At 36.1% G+C, this 19,031-nt stretch overlaps 1 protein-coding gene across 8 annotated transcripts in view; it reads left to right on the top strand.

The window, feature by feature from the left end:
* Window positions 1-19,031, top strand: part of ERBIN (erbb2 interacting protein) — a 113,494-nt gene that overhangs the window by 44,208 nt on the left and 50,255 nt on the right. For all 8 annotated transcript variants that reach the window (XM_082621628.1, XM_082621625.1, XM_082621630.1 and 5 more), the window contains 3 exons: window positions 13,659-13,737; window positions 15,215-15,304; window positions 17,380-17,436. In XM_082621628.1, the coding sequence (XP_082477754.1) occupies window positions 13,659-13,737; window positions 15,215-15,304; window positions 17,380-17,436 (226 nt within the window). The remainder of the gene's footprint in view (window positions 1-13,658; window positions 13,738-15,214; window positions 15,305-17,379; window positions 17,437-19,031) is intronic.

The following is a 19,031-nucleotide window of genomic DNA, read 5'->3' as shown; positions in this document are numbered from 1 at the left end:
GTAGCGTTATAGAACTTCGGAACTGTTGTGACATTACAAGTCATCAAGTGTAACCTTCCACTCTAAAGGGGTATCTTTTCTACTTTTTGGTCTTTTAAAATGAGAGATGTTAAGGTGTAAGGAAAGAGACCTGAAATAATCTGGGTGTTATTGATAAAACTCTATGCACCTGGGAGAGGCTAGTAACCCATGTAACTAGTCTTCATGATATGAAACTATTACTTGGCTCAATAATGAACACGCTTACATATATCCTCCTGAAAATGCACTAACTCCAGACTTATTACTCTAAATTGAGAATGGTGCAATTATGGCCCTGCAGCATCATTAAATTAATATCTTAGACTTTCATGCAACTTCTTGAAGAATAATGTGTTTGAGTTAAGACAACCTATTGAACTGTAGTGTTTCTCTTTTTTTTCATTCTAGTTTCAACAGTTCCTTCTTGCTTATATTGAAAACCTGCTTTGTACAATTGTGTCAGCTTGTGTTTTTGAGGAGCTGGAGATAATTTCTATGTGACCAAAAGATTTAGGATAAGCACTTAAATATTCTGCCCTGAAAGAGAATGGCTTTAGTAATTGTTGCCAACAAAACCTTACAATTTATTTTCATTAAAAATTAAGTTGATTTATCTGTTCTTTTCTTCTCTTTCTGTGTGATCTCATCTGTTTTTTAAATGGCAAAATCGGTCCCTTTTACTTGTTTTTTTTTTTTCTCTTTTTGGTCTTAAACTGATGTCTAAATGCAACCGCATTTCATTGATGGTAAAAAAAGCTAGTGAGGAGAGACAAGAAACTATGATAATGTTGGAACCATTACCTTGACTGATAAAAATTATTGTATTCCTAATTCCTAATCTGATAGTCATCATTACAACTGATGTAATTAACCCACTTTACTTTTAGAGAGTTTAGATTATTTTAATTAACTTGTAATATGTAACCCTAAAGTGTATGTTTATACAAGTCTATGTTATTTATTTATTGGCTGTGTCTTGTGGCTTGTGGGGTCTCAGTTCCCCGACCAGAGATTCAGCCCAGGCCATGGCAATGAAAGCCTGGAATTCTAACCTCTAGGCCACCAGGGAACTCCAGCCACGTTACTGAAAACAAGAAAATATCATGCATATTATAGTTGATGTGGTTGGTTATGAGAAATTTGAATTTTGCTAGTTGCATATTTGATTAAGTAACAATTTGCTTAAAGGATAGCACACTAAATGAAAGTAGTGTTTATCAGATTTTGGAAGTATTAAAATTACATTTAGGGGCTTCCCTGGTGGCGCAGTGGTTGAGAGTCCGCCTGCCGATGCAGGGGACACGGGTTCGTGCCCTGGTACGGGAAGATCCCACATGCCGCGGAGGAGCTGGGCCCGTGAGCCATGGCCGCTGAGCCTGCGCGTCGGGAGCCTGTGCTCGCAACGGGAAAGGCCACAACAGTGAGAGGCCCGCGTACCGCAAAAAAAAAAAAAAAAAAAAAAAAAAAATTACATTTAGTATTAAGATGACCACTATATTAGAGATGGATGGGAGTTTCATCTTATATTCTGAATGAGAAAATTGAACTACTCCTAAATTTTTTCTCTATTACAACATCTCATCATGTTAAATCTTGCATAAGATGCTTTAATCTTGTATCCAAACTCTACTATTTTTTCCTTTTAGGTGTTTTTATCAGTTCAATCTAATAATATACTCTAATCGATGCTTCTCTGTTTATTTGCCCTGTTGTTATATTGGGGAATTAATCTCATTCTCGGTTAGACTATACATAATATTATCAATATTACCACTTCCCGTCTTGCCTCATGAGACTGGCGACTAAATTGTGGACTAGTCTGTGTATAGGATGTATATAAATTTGAGGTATTAATATTTGTCTTCATTTTGTATGGAATTCTTTTTTTATCATTTATATTCTATGATAAAACTAGAGTGTTAATTTATGAGTCTTAATTTGCTCTTTCCTTTCATGCCTAAGGTTTTGATTTGTTGTTAGCTTTTTAAAGAAATGAAAAGCTCACCAAGGTGCTATTCCAAGCCATTGCAGATAGCAACTGGTGTTAGAGAAATTATCAGCCGTTGTGTTCAAATGGCCTGTCTTCTTGAGAAGACCAATAGGGATGATGATTAAAACAATTTGCCAAAGGGGTTGATAGAGAAAACTGATGGAGAGGAGAGAGAAAAGAAATGAAGACTCTCTAGTTGTTAATTCTCTCTATATAAGCACACTGATTAAAAGCTAGGAATTGTAAGGCAAAGAAACCAGAAAGATTAGCTCAGATCTTTTTTTCTGATATGGGAATGCTAGAGAGGTTAATTAGGCCTTTTTTTAAAAATCGAGTCCAAAAGTCCAGAAAAAATGGGTTGAAAGTTTGTGGGTCAGTACAGAAAGCAGTTCCTTGAACCTGAGAAAATCTGATGATTGGGGACAAAATGTTGGAAAAGCCTCTTCACTTTAAGTTCAAAGAAGTTATATTGATTACAAGGGAAATTATAGATTGCTGGGGAGGTCACTATTTTTCTCTGTGTTTTAAAATTTCTAAAATTGCTAATTTGTTTAATAGTTAATGTTTAAGTTCAGCTGTTTTAATAAATCAGCTTATTTAAGATAATGAAAGAAGAAAAACCATGTGTTAAACTGACATGGAACTTAAAAAATGTAGGCTGGTAATCACTGGTCACTGCTAAGTGTGTTGTTAATGTAGACTCTAAGTGGGGTGTGCAGTCACTGTGCCTTGCCATAGGCCTTACCATTCACTGTGTTATAACTGATCCAAACCATACACCTGTTATCCCCTAGCCAATATAATCATCTGCGTTTGCAGTTTCTCCTAATCATCTGAGTTTGCAGTTTCTCCTTTAGCCTGTTTTGACTGGAACTCAGTGTTACATTCTGTACTATTTAATTACCTTAGCTTTTAAAATACAGAAACCACTAAGTAAGGAGCCACTATTAACTTATATTGTACATTTAGGGCATTGGAGGAGTGTTGATGCCCTCCAAACAGTGATCACGAGGATTACATGTGATTGAGCCATGGGGATGGAAGGGGAGTCTCAGGGGGTGCTAAAAGACTTATTATAGGATTTGGGCTTCTACTTGGTGATTGGAAGAAGGTTTAAGAATATGAGGGTTTGCTATGGATGGAATGCTGTCAAGAAGTAGGAGTAATTCTGTGATTGAGAATATTAATAAATCTCATCTATAGGGAGGGCAGATTAGAGCAAGGCTAAAACTATAATCAGTAAAAAAGCAGCTGTCACTCATTAGGATAAGGGGTGGCTTGGACAAGGTTCATATTTTATCTTTGTCAATACATGATTACAAATTTGCTTTTGTCTTGATCTGTCATGGTTAAAGAATGGCCTTGTCTAATATTGGTATTCAGTGAAATTGCTTAGTTCAACAGGAAAATGCCAAGGCCTCCCTTTGAATGCAGCTTGTTCATAGTAAGACAAAGACTAGCTCATAGTGCAAGACCAGTTCCTAGATTTCAGGAGGTATTTTCTCTTTCTCAGCAGTAAAGGGAGAACTCTTCTGTAACCAAAATAGATTAATATGAGAAGGATAGCCATGTTTTATAGTATCTTCATTTTATTGAGTTTTAGCAGGAGTCAGATTCTTTTTTTATAAGATAAAAAGAGTATATGACAAAGAAGGAACACTATTGAAGTTAAGGGAGAATGAAAAAGGAACAGGTAGCTGAAATTGTTAGAGAATTAAGAAGTAGCTCATGATAAAATTCAGGTTCTGCATACTTCATGTACGAGGATAAAAAGAGTTCTCTTTGGAGACAAGCTAACAAGCATTGAGGGTAGGCCTCATTGAGAAAGTGGCTTGAGCAAGGACTTGAGGAAGTGAGGAAGTTAGCCATGTAGATTTCTAAGGTAAGAATGTACCAGAAAGAAGAAACAGCCAGTGTAAAGTTTATAAGGTGTGAGTATCCATAACATGTATGAGAAACAGAAAGCTATGGTAGCTAAAATACAGTGAGCAAGATGGGAGTGTGATAGGAATAGAGGTCAGAAAGGTAGGGATTTGGAGCAGCAGATAATGTAGAGCCTGGTAGGCATTTGTACATACTTTGACATTTACTCTCAGTGAAATGGAATCATTTGGAAGAGTCTGAGTCAGGTCATTCAGAGCATGAAATGACTTGCATTTTAAAGGTTTACTCTGGTTATGTGTAGAAACAGTATGGTACAAGGGTGAAAAGTAACCAGTTTAGGTGCTATTTCAGTCGCCTCTAGTGATAGGGGTGGAAGTAGTAAGATGTAGACAGACTCTAGATACATTTGAAGGTTGAGTCAACAAGATTTCATGATGGTTTGGATGTGGGATGTGAGATAAGAGTCAAGAATGATCTCAGTGGTATTGGTCTGTGCATGTGGAAGGATAGAGTGCTGCCAGCTGAGATGGGGACATATCTGGGACTCGTAATTTTTAGTGGAAAAAAATCAGGGGCTCATTTTTGGACATGTTACATTTAAGATAAGATATCCAGATGTTCATAGGGATTTGGAGTTCAGTCGAAAGGGAAATGTGCTAGCTATACATATTTGAGAATTGCCAGCATGTAGATGGTATATACAGCCTGAGATTAGATACAGTCCACAAGGCCATGAATATGAAAGAGGACTAAAGAACGAGCCCTGGTGGCAACCCAACATTAAGAGATCTGGAGGAAGGAGAGAAAGGTACAAAAGATACTGAGAAGGAACACTACTGAGGAAGGAAGGAAGCCAATAGAATGAAAATATTTATTTTTCTTGCTACATTTTAGCTTTCAAGAAAAGGAACTCTGTCTCAGTATCTACAGACCATAGCATGGGTACATATTTGCTGAATAATATAGAGAATAAGTAATTTCAGTTCGAGACATGTTTTATTTAAGGTACCTAACCAGTACCCTAAAGGACATTTGAAAATTCTTATTTGGAGTTAAGGAGAGAGGAGGGAACCGGAGATACAGACTTGGAACCTGAACATATATATGATAAGAATTGAAATCACAGTGAATACCTTGCTAGCAATTTGTAAAAGCAGGAAACCAGTGAGTACTTCAAAACTACTTGCTTAGGAAAAAATTACTACCATGTATCTGAAATTAGAGTTACTATTTCATAGATACTGATTGGTTAATTTTTATAAACCACATGCTATGAAATAAAGTACTTTAAAATTTGAAAAATATGAAGTATATGTGGAAGATGATATAAGCATTACTGTCCATTAAAAATTTAAATTGCAGAAGTCTAACATAGAACTCTTTTTTTTTTTTTTTTTTTTAATTAATTTATTTATTTATTTTTGGCTGTGTTGGGTCTTCGTTGCTGCACGTGGGCTTTTCTCTGGTTGTGGCGAGCGGGCACTACTCTTCGTTGCGGGCCCAGGCTTCTCACTGCGGTGGTTTCTCTTGTTGCGGAACATGGGCTCCAGGCGCGCAGGTTTCAGTAGTTGTGGCTCTCAGGCTCTAGAGCTCAGGCTCAGTAGTTGTGGTGCACAGGCTTAGTTGCTCCATGGCATGTGGGATCTTCCCAGACCAGGGCTCGAACCCGTGTCCCCTGCATTGGCAGGCGGATTCTTAACCCACTGTGCCACCAGGGAAGTCCTAGAACTCTTAAAATTATCTGTATAAAATTTTAGGTCAGTAGAACATACTGTAGTCTTTGGTCTTTTTCTCCTTAGATAGACTTTATCATGTACTAAAAATATTACAGCTCTTAGAATAATGTCATTTACATAGACTATTTCAAGATACATTATAGACTTTAATAAAAACCAATGAAATGATATGTAAAGCTGAGTATGAAAATGAAGTCAGGCTCTAATGAGGACAGTGTAGAATGTCCTCCTCCCACCTTCCCTCTAGATGTGGAATTTTTTTTTTTTTTAAGTATATGATAAGAATTATTCACCACAACCAAGTGGGACTCATTCTGGGCATTCACGTTTGATATTTGAAAATAAATCAGTGTTATTCAACACATCAATAGACATATAGTGAACTTGGTAATTCCATTCCTTGGTGTTTACTCAAGAGAAATACATGTCATTTGAAATTAAATATAGTGATTTTTTTTAAAGTTCATTGCACCTTTTTCATAATTATTGAAACCTCCTTCCTTTTTTTGCCCTATTCTTCAGTGTCTCCCACATCTACCATGGGTGCCCTGCTGCTACCAGATATTCCTTAGGCCTTGCCACCTGGGAGAGTTATTTTAATGTATCCTCAGTAGAATTATCACTTGAGGCAAATTATTTGTTAGTTGAAGAACTGATAAGAATTTAACTCCTAAATGTATAGGATTCAGTAACACTAAATATTTTGTATGTAAATAAATGAGAGAAAAGAAAGAAGAAAAATTAGTGTAAAAAATATCAATGTTATTATTAGTGGGTAAGTCAAATTTAACGAGTTGTACAAAAGTACAGTATACTAAGTAGTTACATGTGTTTAGAATAGAGAATTGAGTCAGCCTAAATAAGACCTATTAGCAGTAATATAAGAAGCATACAGATACTATTAAGTAATTCATTGTATAAATGCCCTAAAATATATATTTGAAGTGTTAAATGTGCTGGTAAAGGAATGCTTTGTAGATCAGTTGTTCCATTTTGGGGACTTGTAATAGGGTTATCAAGTTTTTATTTCAGCATTAAGAAAATTCCTATCCCTCATTCCCTCCAAAAAACAACATCTCTCACATCCCTATTACCATAATTTTATTTAAAACTGACTTCTCACCCAAAAGAAAATGAATGCTATAAAGCCACTAAAGTTTAAAACTTACATGAAATGAAAAATTTCCAAAATCAACTCAAGAAGAAATAGAAAACTGAAAATACTAAATCAAATTAGTGGTCAGAAAAACGGTTAGACCTAATTTTAGGGAAAAGTTGGACCAAACCTTCATGGAATGGGATAATCCTTAATTTATAAAATCTATTCTAGAGATTAGAAAGGGAGGAAAGTACTTGACTCAGTTTATAAGGGTAATAAAACTTTAATAACAGAAATGGATAAAGACTGTTTAAATTAAAATGTTGGAAATCCTCTGCTGGGATGACAGGAGTGGCTCTGCTGTAGATCTCATCCTCTGTCAGGCTAGCCCAGGCATCCCAGGCATGTCCTCATAGGACAGTTAGGGGAACCTGAGATCTAGTGGAAATTAGGCAGGGCTTTTTTAAACCCTTGATTTCATCAATTGTGTTAACATATTAGTGGCCAAACCAAAACAGATGGCTGAGCCCAGAATCAGGATTAGGGAAATTATACTTCGCATTTTGTTGGGAGGAGCTGGTACATCACATTCAGAGAGTGGTGATAGGGAGTAGTGAGTGGTCATTAATGTAATCCATCTATCACATATATCTAGAAATAAACTTAACAGAAAATGTGCAGTATGGGCTTCCCTGGTGGCGCAGTGGTTGAGAGTCCGCCTGCCAATGCAGGGGACACGGGTTCGTGCCCTGGTCTGGGAAGATCCCACATGCGCGGCTGGGCCCGTGAGCCATGGCCGCTGAGCCTGCGCGTCCGGAGCCTGTGCTCCGCAATGGGAGAGGCCACAACAGTGAGAGGCCTGTGTACCGCAAAAAAAAAAAAAAAAAAAATGTACAGTATGATCTAAACAGGGAGACATAAAACTATGGAATAGATCAGTAGAAGAGGGTAACAGAAAAGACTGCCCAGAAACATAACCGTGGAATGTGACACACAAAAATTCCTCTACAAATGGAATATGACACACAGAAATGCCTCTACAAATCAGTGGAATAAGGAAAACAAATATTTCATAAGTGTTGGCACAGTGTTTTTATATGGGGAATAGTAAAAAACAAAGAGAGCCTTACTTCACAGTATATACTAAAATAAATTGCAGATTAAATAATATGAAAAACAAAAATTACAATTATTAGAAAATGTAGAAAAATATTTTTACGACTTTGGAGTAGGAAAGATGTCTTATTCGAATATTAAAAGCACAGCAGTAAAGGAATGAATTTTTTTTTTTTTTTTTTTTTTTTTTTTTTTTGTGGTATGTGGGCCTCTCACTGTTGTGGCCTCTCCCGTTGCGGAGCACAGGCTCCGGACGCGCAGACTCAGCGGCCATGGCTCACGGGCCCAGCCGCTCCGCGGCATGTGGGATCTTCCCAGACCGGGGCACGAACCCGTGTCCCCTGCATCAGCAGGCGGACTCTCAACCACTGCGCCACCAGGGAAGCCCAAGGAATGAAATTTCTACATGACAAAATATAAAGTAAAAATTCATGACAGGCTGTGAGAAAACATTTGATATACTAGTATTTCTAAAGAATGCTTACAATCAGTAATTAAAAGAATCCAATAAAAAATGTGCAGTGAACAGAGAACTCAAAGAAGAAGAAAGAAAAATGGTCAGTAGGAAGCAATGCATGCATCTATCAGCAGATGGATAGAGAAGACGTGTTTTATACATATGTGTGTGTGTGTGCATGATGAAATATTAATCAGCCGTAAAAAGGAATGACATTCTGACATTTGCAGCAATGTGGATGGAGCTAGAGTTTTTTGGTGTTTTTTTTGCTGTGACATGCGGCATGCAGGATCTTAGCTCAATCTTAGTTCTCCGACCGGGGATCAAACCCATGCCCCCTGCAGTGGAAGCGCAGAGTCTTAACCACTGGACCACCAGGGAAGTCCCTTTTTTAAGAGATTTTTTAAGTTCAAGTATAGTTGATTTACAGTGTTGTGTTAGTTTCAGTTGTACAGCAAAGTGATTCAGTTATACATATACATTTGTATGTGTGTTTATATGTAAGTGTGTGTGTGTGTGTATATATATATACATATTCTTTTTCAGATTTTTTCCCTTGTAGCTTATTACAAAAAATCTATTTCTGTTTTGAATATAAGTTCATTTGTATATTTTTTCTTTTTCTTAAAGATTCCACATATAAGCAATATCATATGATATTTGTCTTTTTCTATCTGTCTTCATTTAGTATGATAATCTCTAGGTCCATCCATGTTGCTGCAAATGGCCTTATTTCATTCTTTTCTATGGCTGAGTAATATTCTATTGTATATATGTACCACATTTTTATCCATTCCTCTGTCGATGGACATTTAGGTTGCTTCCATCTCTTGGCTATTGCAAATAGTGCTGCAGTGAACATTGGGTTGCATGTATCCTTTTGAATTATAGTTTTCTCTGGATATATGCCCAGGAGTGGGATTGCAGGATCATATGGTAACTCTATTTTTAGTTTTTTAAGGAACCTCTGTGCTGCTCTCCATAGTGGCTGTACCAATTTACATTCCCACCAACAGTGGAGGAGGGTTCCTTTTTCTCCACACCCTCTCTGGCATTTTTATGTAGACTTTTTCATGATGGCCATTCTGACCCATATGAGGTGATACCTTATTGTAGTTTTGATTTGCATTTCTCTAATAATTAGCGATGTTGAGTCTTTTCATGTGCCTTTTGGCCATCTGTATGTCTTCTTTGGAGAAATGTCTGTTTAGATCTTCTGCCCATTTTTTGATTGGATTGTTTGTTGTTTTTTAATATTGAGCTGTATGAGCTGTTTATATATTTTGGAGATTAATCCCATTATCAGTCGTATTGTTTGCAAATATTTTCTCCCATTCTGTGGGTTGTCTTTTTTGTTTTGTTTATGGTTCCCTTTGCTGTGAAAAGCTTTTTAAGTTTAATTAGGTCCCGTTTGTTTGTTTGTTTGTTTGTTTTTTTGAGGTGCGTGGGCCTCTCACTGCTGTGGCCTCTCCCATTGCGGAGCACAGGCTCTGGACGCGCAGGCTCAGCGGCCATGGCTCATGGGCCTAGCAGCTCTGCAGCATGTGGGATCTTCCCGGACCGGGGCACGAACCTGTGTCCCCTGCATCGGCAGGCGGACTCTCAACCACTGCGCCACCAGGGAAGCCCCACCATTTGTTTATTTTTGGTTTTAGTTCCATTACTCTAGGAGATGGATTCAAAAAGATATTACTGGGCTTCCTTGGTGGCGCAGTGGTTGAGAGTCCGCTTGCCGATGCAGGGGACACGGGTTCGTGCCCCAGTCCGGGAAGATCCCACATGCCGTGGAGCGGCTGGGCCTGTGAGCCATGGCCACTGAGCCTGCGCGTCCGGAGCCTGTGCTCCGCAGCGGGAGAGGCCACAACAGTGAGAGGCCCGCTTACTGCAAAAAAAAAAAAAAAAAGATATTACTGTGATTTATGTCAAAGAGTTTTCTGCCTATGTCTTCCTCTAGGATTGTTATACCATCTGGTCTTACATTTAGGTCTCTAATCCATTTTGAGTTTGTTTTTGTGTATGGTGTTAGAGAATGTTCTAATTTTATTCTTTTACATGTAGCTGTCTAGTTTTCCCAGCACCACTTATTGAAGAGACTGTCTTTTCTCCATTGTATATTCTTGCCTCTTTTGTTGTAGATTGATTGACCACAGGTGTGTGGGTTTATTTCTGGGCTTTCTACCTTGTTCCTTTGATCTATATTTCTGTTTTTGTGCCTGTACCATACTGTTTTGATTACTGTAGCTTTGTAGTATGGTGTGAAGTCAGGGAGCTTGATTCCTCCAGGAAGGAGAGCGGGACTAGATAGGGGCATGAGATTAGGAAATATGATCTACTATGTATAAAATAGATAAGCATCAAAGATATATTGTACAGCACAGGGAATTATAACCATTGCCGTGTAATAACTTTTAATGGAGTATAATCTGTAAAAAAATACTGAATCACTATACTGTACACCTACAACTTACATAATGTTGTGAATCAGCTGTACTTCAATTTAAATAGATCATTAAACACATGAAAATGTGTTCAGCATCTCTAGGAAATACCAGGAAAATATCTAGTTTTAATTAGTATTTCTATTATTTCTGGTGAGGTTCAACCCCTTATACTAGCAAAAAGTAAAGACATCATCAAATGTCAACAAGAATATAAATAGGTACTGTAGTATGAAAATTGATATTACCACCCTGGGAAAGAATTTGGATGTTATCTAGTGACACTGATAACTATGTGCCATGTCCTATTCCAGTAGTGAACAAGAGAGGCAAAGATTCTCCCCTCACAGAGCATGTACTCTTAGTGGTGCCTGATAAGCAAACTTCTAAAGATAGGTAAATATATGTTAATCTGCTTTACATTGTCCCATGTATCCCTGGGTTTTCATATATTTTTTCCCCCTCTATGTTTCAGAATGGCTCTTTTCTGTTGCCATGTCTTCCTGTCTCTCTGACATGTTCTCCTACAGTGACTAATCTTTTAATCCTGTCCTTTGGATTTTTCATTCACATATTGTATTTATCACTTGTAAAGTTTCTATTTCTTACATTTAATCTTTTCCTCCCCGTTTTGTTCATTTTTTCCCTTTAAGTACAATAGCTGTTTTAAAGTCCTTTTTTTGTTAATCTTGTTATCTAAGTAGAGAGAATAATACAGTAAACCTGATGTGCCTACCAACCAGCTTCAAAATTTATCAGTATGTTATAGTTTCATTTATACCTCCTGTTTTGCCACCTCTGATTATTTTAAGGTAAATCAGACAACCTCTTTCATGTATAAATATGTTAAGATGAAACTCTCTATTATCACACTTAAAAAAAGAGAACCAGCTAACAGTAATTCCTTAATATCATTAGATATCCATCAGTGTTAACATATTCTGATTTGAAGCTTTACATGAACTCTGTAAATTCCAACAAAAGTTCCTTAAACTAAAATTGAAAAAAAAAAAAAGAATCGTCTTGAAACTGTTAGGGAAATTGAATTTTAATAAAACAACAATGATAAAACCTTTCCTTAAGGAATCATTAAGCCCAGATTTTTTTAATTGAAATTTTTATTGAGATAATTGTAGATTCACATGCAGTTTTAAGAAACATTACAGAGTGGTACTCTTGTATTTGTCACCTAGTTTCCCCCAATGGTAATGTTTGCAGTTATTATAGAATAGTAATAATATTGACATTAATACAGCCCCCCAGTCTTACTCAGATTTTTCCTGTGTGTGTGTGTGTGTGTGTGTGTGTGTGTGTGTGTGTGTGTGTGTGTGTGTGTGTGAAGTAGGTTTGGATATTTACCACAGTCAGTTCTCTTTGATCTCCTCTTACCTGGGTAGTTGTTCAGTTTTTCTTTGTCTTTATCTTTTTAAACCCGGAGAGTTTTGAAGATTACTGGCCAGGTGTATAGGATTTCCCTTAATTTGGATTTGTTTGATGTTTGCTTATGATTCAATTCAGGTTGGGTGTTTGGGGCAGGAACACAACAGTAGATGCTGCACCCCTTCTCAGTGCGTCTTAAGATTAGTTGCCCCGTGATGATGCTGTTAACTGCTGATGCTAACTTTGAAACAGTTTAAGTGGTGCCTATGAGATTTCTTCACTTTCCCCCCCCCCCTAAAATTAATAAGTATTTTGGGGAGAGAAACTTTGAGACTATATAAATGCATACTGGTTTTCTTCATTCTTTAACCCACTAATTTTAGCATCCATTGATGAGTTTTGACTGATCAGTTATTACTGTAATACTTGCCAGTTGATGATTTTGTATCATTCATTTTTCATTATCTGAAATTCTATACTTGGGCACTGTAGTAAACTTGCTTAGGATCATACGTCAATGAAGTTGAAAGAGCTATAAATGATCCTTTAGTGTCAGCCCCTTTGATATACATGTTATGTTAGTGGAGGAGTGAGTCTTATAACACAGAATTTTTTGAATATTTTTTCAAGTTATTAATTCGTATTCCTCTAGTCTAGATTAGAACAGTACTACTTAAAGTTTCTCTATGGATTGTTGCTAGTTCACAAATTATTGTTGCTATATTTTTGCTAAGATAAGTTGAAGAGATAAGATTAAGTGCTAAGAAACTTCTACCAAAATTTGACTTGTCACATTTGTGTTGTATTTTACAGAAGTATTTGTGTACAACTGCGTCAGGCATATCCACTGGCATATCTGATACATATTTTCTACCTCTTCTGTCTTCAGCTTTGCTTTCAGCTTTGTTAACCTGTATGTATTAGGGACCAGCTCAGTCTGGAGCCCAGCAATTAAGAAGTAATGCCTTTTTTTATACACACTACTATATAAAAAATAGATAACCAATAAGAACCTACTGTATAGCACAGGGAACTCTTCTTAATACTCTGTAATGACCTATATGGGAAAAGAATCTAAAAAAGAGTAGATATATATATATATATGTATCACTGACTTATTTTACTCTACAGCAGAAACTGACACAACATTGTAAATCAACTATACTCCAATAAAAATTTTTAAAAAATTAATGCCTCTTTTTATATGAAAAAACAAAGAATGCTTAATTGTTCTGAATTTTGTGTCCTTAATACCACATAGAGAAGGCACTGATTTTCAGAAGAGCTGGGAGAAGGAAAGGAAGGCAAAACTAAACAAGATAATTAGCAGTAGTCATAAAGAGGCAAAAGAGCGAAGAGAAATTGTTGTACAGATGGTTCTGTTCGTTTGACGTTGGTGTTGTCAGTTTATCAAGAATCTGCTCAGTTGGTAAATTTTGAATCTGAAAAGTGTACATTAATTATTAATATCATTATGATTTTTTCCTTTGTAATAGATTCTTTTCACTTGATCATTGATTGTTTGTTCATTTTCTAGGAATACAGGAGTTTCCAGAAAATATAAAAAACTGTAAAGTTTTGACAATTGTGGAGGCCAGTGTAAATCCTATTTCCAAGTGAGTTCTCTGTTGAATTAAAAGTTACCTTTGTGAATAAAGCAAGTATGATATAGTAGAATATTACTTTCTACATTTTAATGAACAGTTAATACCAATCTGAAATCTGCACAAAATTTTAGTTAGATTAAAAAGGAGCCTTTTAATTACTCTTTCTAACTCCATATATTACAGAGGTATATTTGACATCCATACAGATAAGGCAAGTGCTTTTCCCCAAGTCTCACAGATAGTAAATGTCAGAAATGAGACTAGAATCCAGGTCTCCTAGCTCAGTGTTACTTGCACAATATAAAAATGTCTTCACTTGCAAATCCAATGTGTGTGGCATACTCAGACTTTTGAAAAGAATAAAAGAAACCAAAAGGTCAAAAAGGTAAAAACAACAAAAAAAGGGAATAGCCATGTGATTGGTTATACTATATACCAGAGGTCACATATATTCTTTTATGATGGTAATGGCTTTAAGCAGAATGCTTTCTTAGCACCAAAGCTGTTAAATTTTGCAAAAATGTAATGATGAAGCAAAAGGTGAATAGTGTGAAGCATAGCTTAGTATAGCTAAGTTGAAAGTTGAAACCAGCTTTCACATAGTACAGTATTGTATTTAACGAGTTTTTCCAAACATAGGCAAACATGTAAAGGACAAACATGTAAAGATGATGTTCTACCTTCATCTGAAAATATTGCTCTAGCATCAAGTTCTAGATTTGTAATTTCTTTTGTAAGCCAGAGGAAATAAAAGTAAAGCTACTTATAGGTTTTTAAATTATCTTAAATGTCATTCAGCTTTTAATATTATTTCTTTCCATTTGGTAATTATAAAATTATACAATCTTTATTTGATTATTTAGGGACCAAATATTGAAATTGAAAATAATCTAAACCAGTGTTTCTCAAATAGGGACTGTTTTGCTCTTACGGCTATTTGGGAAATTCTAGAGACATTTTTTGGTTTTCACAACTTGTGGTGGTGGACAGTGCTGCTGGCTTCTAGTGGGTCAGAGGCTAGGGTTGCTGTTAAACATCCTACAATGCAGAAGACAGCCTCCTGACAACACAGAATTATCCAGCCCCAAAAGTCAATACTGTCAAAGTTTAGAATTCTTTGTCTAGTCCTTTGGATTGGTGTTAGATAAGGTGAATTTCAAGAGTGTCTGCTGATATATCATAGTCATGGCCTGAATACATTTCTGTGTGTTGTGGCTCATTCATGGTTGACTGTTATGTGCAGATTTTATCTTATTGGGACAAATATTGCCTCACTTCCTTTTAAAAAATGATGAAGGTGTAAACATTGAAACAGGTAAGTTATTATAAAAGGCAAATCTCAATTTGAGGATCACTCATAAAAGTGAAGAGGTGACTGTTATCTGTTAAGAACATGTGTTGGTTAGACAGTTTCTTAGACAGATTTTAATAAGAGACTAAAATTCTGTATATGAATTAAATTTAAACTCTGGTTTATTTTACATAGGCTTCCTGATGGATTTTCTCAGCTGTTAAACCTAACCCAGTTATATCTGAATGACGCTTTCCTTGAGTTCTTGCCAGCTAATTTTGGCAGGTAAGTTACAGTTTCTTCTAAAACCTTCTCTTGTTTGCTCTTGTAAAGTTTACAAAACTACAAGTTGCTTTAGTAATACTATTAATTACAGTTTCATAGGCTCTTCTTTTGTAATTATTTCCAAGCATTGTAGTTTTTATAGTTTCTTTAGAACTTGTTATTTTGTCTTGGAATTTATTTTCCCAAGTAGAAATAAGCAGTGAAAATTTAAAAGAAAAACGTAATTTAACACTTGGTTTTAAAGTATGTAAAAATAGGGAGTTTATTTAAATCAGGATAATTTTTGCATATTTGAGATAAAATGCTTTATTCTTAGCACTTACACATTTTTAAAAATCATCTAATTATTGGTTTATCTGTCTTCACTGGAATCAAAGTTCTGGAGAAAAGAAAAATGTGTTTCTGGGGTCCACCCCATTGCTCCCTGCTTGAACTTAGACCGATTCTTGTCATACTGTAGTCCCTGAATAATTTTTCTAATGGAAAAATGAATCAGTAAATGAACAATAGGTATCAAATTATTACTGTGTTTAGATTAATTGCTAGAGAAAATGCTATCCAAATACATGTAAATATGGTAGTCATCTTTTTGTCTTGAAGACAAAAACCATATCTCACTTGTATGTGAAATCTTAAAAAACCCACCAAAACCCCAAGCTCATAGATACCAGAGAAAAGATTGGTGGTTGCCAGAGGTGAGGGGGCAGGGGTGGGCAAAATGGGTGAAGGTGGTCAAAAGGTACAAACTTCCAGTTATAAAATAAACAAATCATGGGGATGTAATGTACAGCATTGTGACTATAGTTAACCATACTGTATTGTGTGGTATTTGAAAGTTTCTAAGAGAATAGATCTTAAAAGTTCTCATCTCAAGAAAAAAAAATTTTTGTAACTGTGTATAGTGACAGATGTTAACTAGACTTTTTGTGGTGACCATTTCACAATATAGTTGACCCTGGAACAATGCATGGATTAGGGGTGCTGATCTTCCACACAGTCAAAAATCCGCATATGACTTATAGTTGGCCCTCCATATCTGTAGTTCCTTAGTATCCAAGGTTCCAAATCCACAGATTGAACCAACCACAGATCATGTGGTACCATAGTATTTACTGTTGAAAAAAATCTGTGTATAAGTGGATTCGCACAGTTCAAACCCATGTTGTTCAAGGGTCAGCTATGGGCCGGCTTTAGCTCAGGCGGTTACTCTGTCCCATTGGAATTCTGATGCCTATGTTGTTCAAGGGTCAACTGTACATACAAATATCGAATCATTATGTTGTACACCTGAAACTAACAATGTTGTTTGTCAATTGTATTTCAAAAAAGAAAAAAGAATTTTGGGTGTCGTTGCAGCCCAGTGACTGTCCTATGGGAACCACATTATAATGCTTTATATACTTACATACATACACACATATATGTATGTGTATACATATATGCATGTCATGTACTTGTCAGATTTCTCTTCTGTATCTGGTATTTGGACCACTTTTTAAAATTGAAATGTATTTGACATGTAACACTGTGTAAGTTTAAAGTATACAGCCTGCTGACTTCATAAGTTGTATGTTGTAATATGATTGCTGTTGTAGCATTGGTGAGCACCTCTGGACCAGTTCATCTACTCATTTATCCTCTAATTTTATTGGAATGTGCATCACTGAAGTGCCAGAGGATTTTCTCCTTTTCCATGTCCCCTTGTGTTTCTTTATTTTTCTCTCTCAGAGCTCAACCCTAGAGTTAAATTATTGTTCTCTAATCTACTAATGACTAATAATCTGGGAAGGTTTTTCCAGAAAAATGCATGAAGTTTGTTAGAATGGATATTAGGGGGCAGTTATTTTGTGCTTTGGATACGTCAAGAAGTGTTTATCCCCCCCCCCATTAATTCTGAGGAGCAAAATAGTCTTTTCTTCCTTTATATTTCTGTGTAATTTTTAATACAATATTCTGCATGTTGTAATTACACAATAAATATTGGTTGCTTTAAAATTTTAGAGGATTGCATTAATTTGTTAATTAAATTCTTTATCTTTATCATACATGCTTGATTTATTTTATTTGTTTTGCAGATTAACTAAACTCCAGATATTAGAACTTAGAGAAAACCAGTTGAAAATGTTGCCAAAGTAAGTAAAGGTGCTATCCTTTGTGAAATTTAGTTTAGAATTTTACATTCTTAAATCCTTAGAGAAATATTAACTTTTTAATATCTAAAATGTGAGTGCAAATTATTTTAAAAGACTGACATTTGTGGTCTTTGTATATGAATTAGTGGTGTTCAATATAAAAATCTGTATATCTGTTGGTATTTAAGTGATTTCATAGCTTTCTGGAACTCAGTCTCGTGTGACAAAAGTCAGAATAATAAGTATGTAAAGCCCGCCTGAGTCCCAAATTAAGATCCGTGTTCCTACACTAGAGCTCTTACATAGTACTCATTAGATTCATAAGGTCTTCATGTAAAGTCTGGTAACTCTTAAGTTTTCAGAACTTGTTTGGTTTTAGTCTGTTGTAAATTGGAAATGGGATGGAGGGCCCCCTACTGATAAGCTAACATCAAGAGGAGATGGCAGTCCAAGAGCAAATAAGATAAAACTAAAACAGATAAACAAACCCAAAATGCACTGGTCTATGTCCATTTATTGAAGAAATGTCTTAAAACACCCTGATTCACTGCTGCATTTTTACAGTTTAGGTAATGGCAAACTACAGACTGGTTAAATCTGTCCCAGAGCCTACTTTTTGTAAATAGTTTCACCAGAACCACATTCATTCATTTACATATTGTCTGTGGCTGCTTTTGCTCTACAGTGGTAGAGTCAAGTAGTTGTGACAGAGACTTTATGCAAAGCCTAAAATATCTGACCCTTACAGAAAACTTCTCAGACTCCTGTTGTAGTTTATTTGTCAAGAGTTGTCACCTCTTGATAGAAGCATCTTCATTTCTCCAGGAGTTAGTTGTTCTGTTTACTCAACTTCTATAGCATTTTACTTATATCTGTTATGACATTTACTGCATTAGCCTAATTTTTAAAATACATTTTACTCTTGTCTTACCTGGCCAGCATATTCCCATTGGCACATGTACTTGGTTCTTCCTCCTCCCTATCCCCACCCCCCCATGAGTGTAAGGCTTTGAGGGCAAGGAGCATATCTGGTTTTGATTCCCAAAAGACTGGATTGATTAGAGTTTATGGTGATGGTTGTGAGTATAAAGTGGGAATTATCCATATTAAAATTCAAAAAGGTTTAAATTTTTACAGATTTGTTATTGGCATTGATGACTCCTTAGCTCAGAACTTGACTGCTAAGAGATTTGAATAAACAAGGTGTAAATTGTTTACTGAAACATCTAAGCCTACAATTAATATGGTGTCTCTGATATCATAGGTTAATTCACTTATTTTAACTCCTTCTACTTTAAGTCTTTATTTAACTTCAGATTGGGCTCTCTCAGTGTATTTGCAAATATAATTCTTTACTGCTTTCTTTTTAAGACATGATTAAAATATTTGAGGCCTCACAAACTGAAGAGGCCACAGTTTTATGTGTTAGGAAAGTCATGTGCATTCAGGTTATGTGAGTGGACCTTTTTTTTTTTTTTTTTTTTTTGCGATACGCGGGCTTCTCACTGTTGTGGCCTCTCCCGTTGCGGAGCACAGGCTCCAGACGCGCAGGCTCAGCAGCCATGGCTCACGGGCCCAGCCGCTCCACGGCACGT

Source organism: Mesoplodon mirus (assembly GCF_964341445.2).
Source record: "Mesoplodon mirus genome assembly, chromosome: 5".
Lineage (NCBI taxonomy): Eukaryota > Metazoa > Chordata > Mammalia > Artiodactyla > Ziphiidae > Mesoplodon > Mesoplodon mirus.
This window is presented reverse-complemented; position numbering and strand designations above follow the sequence as displayed.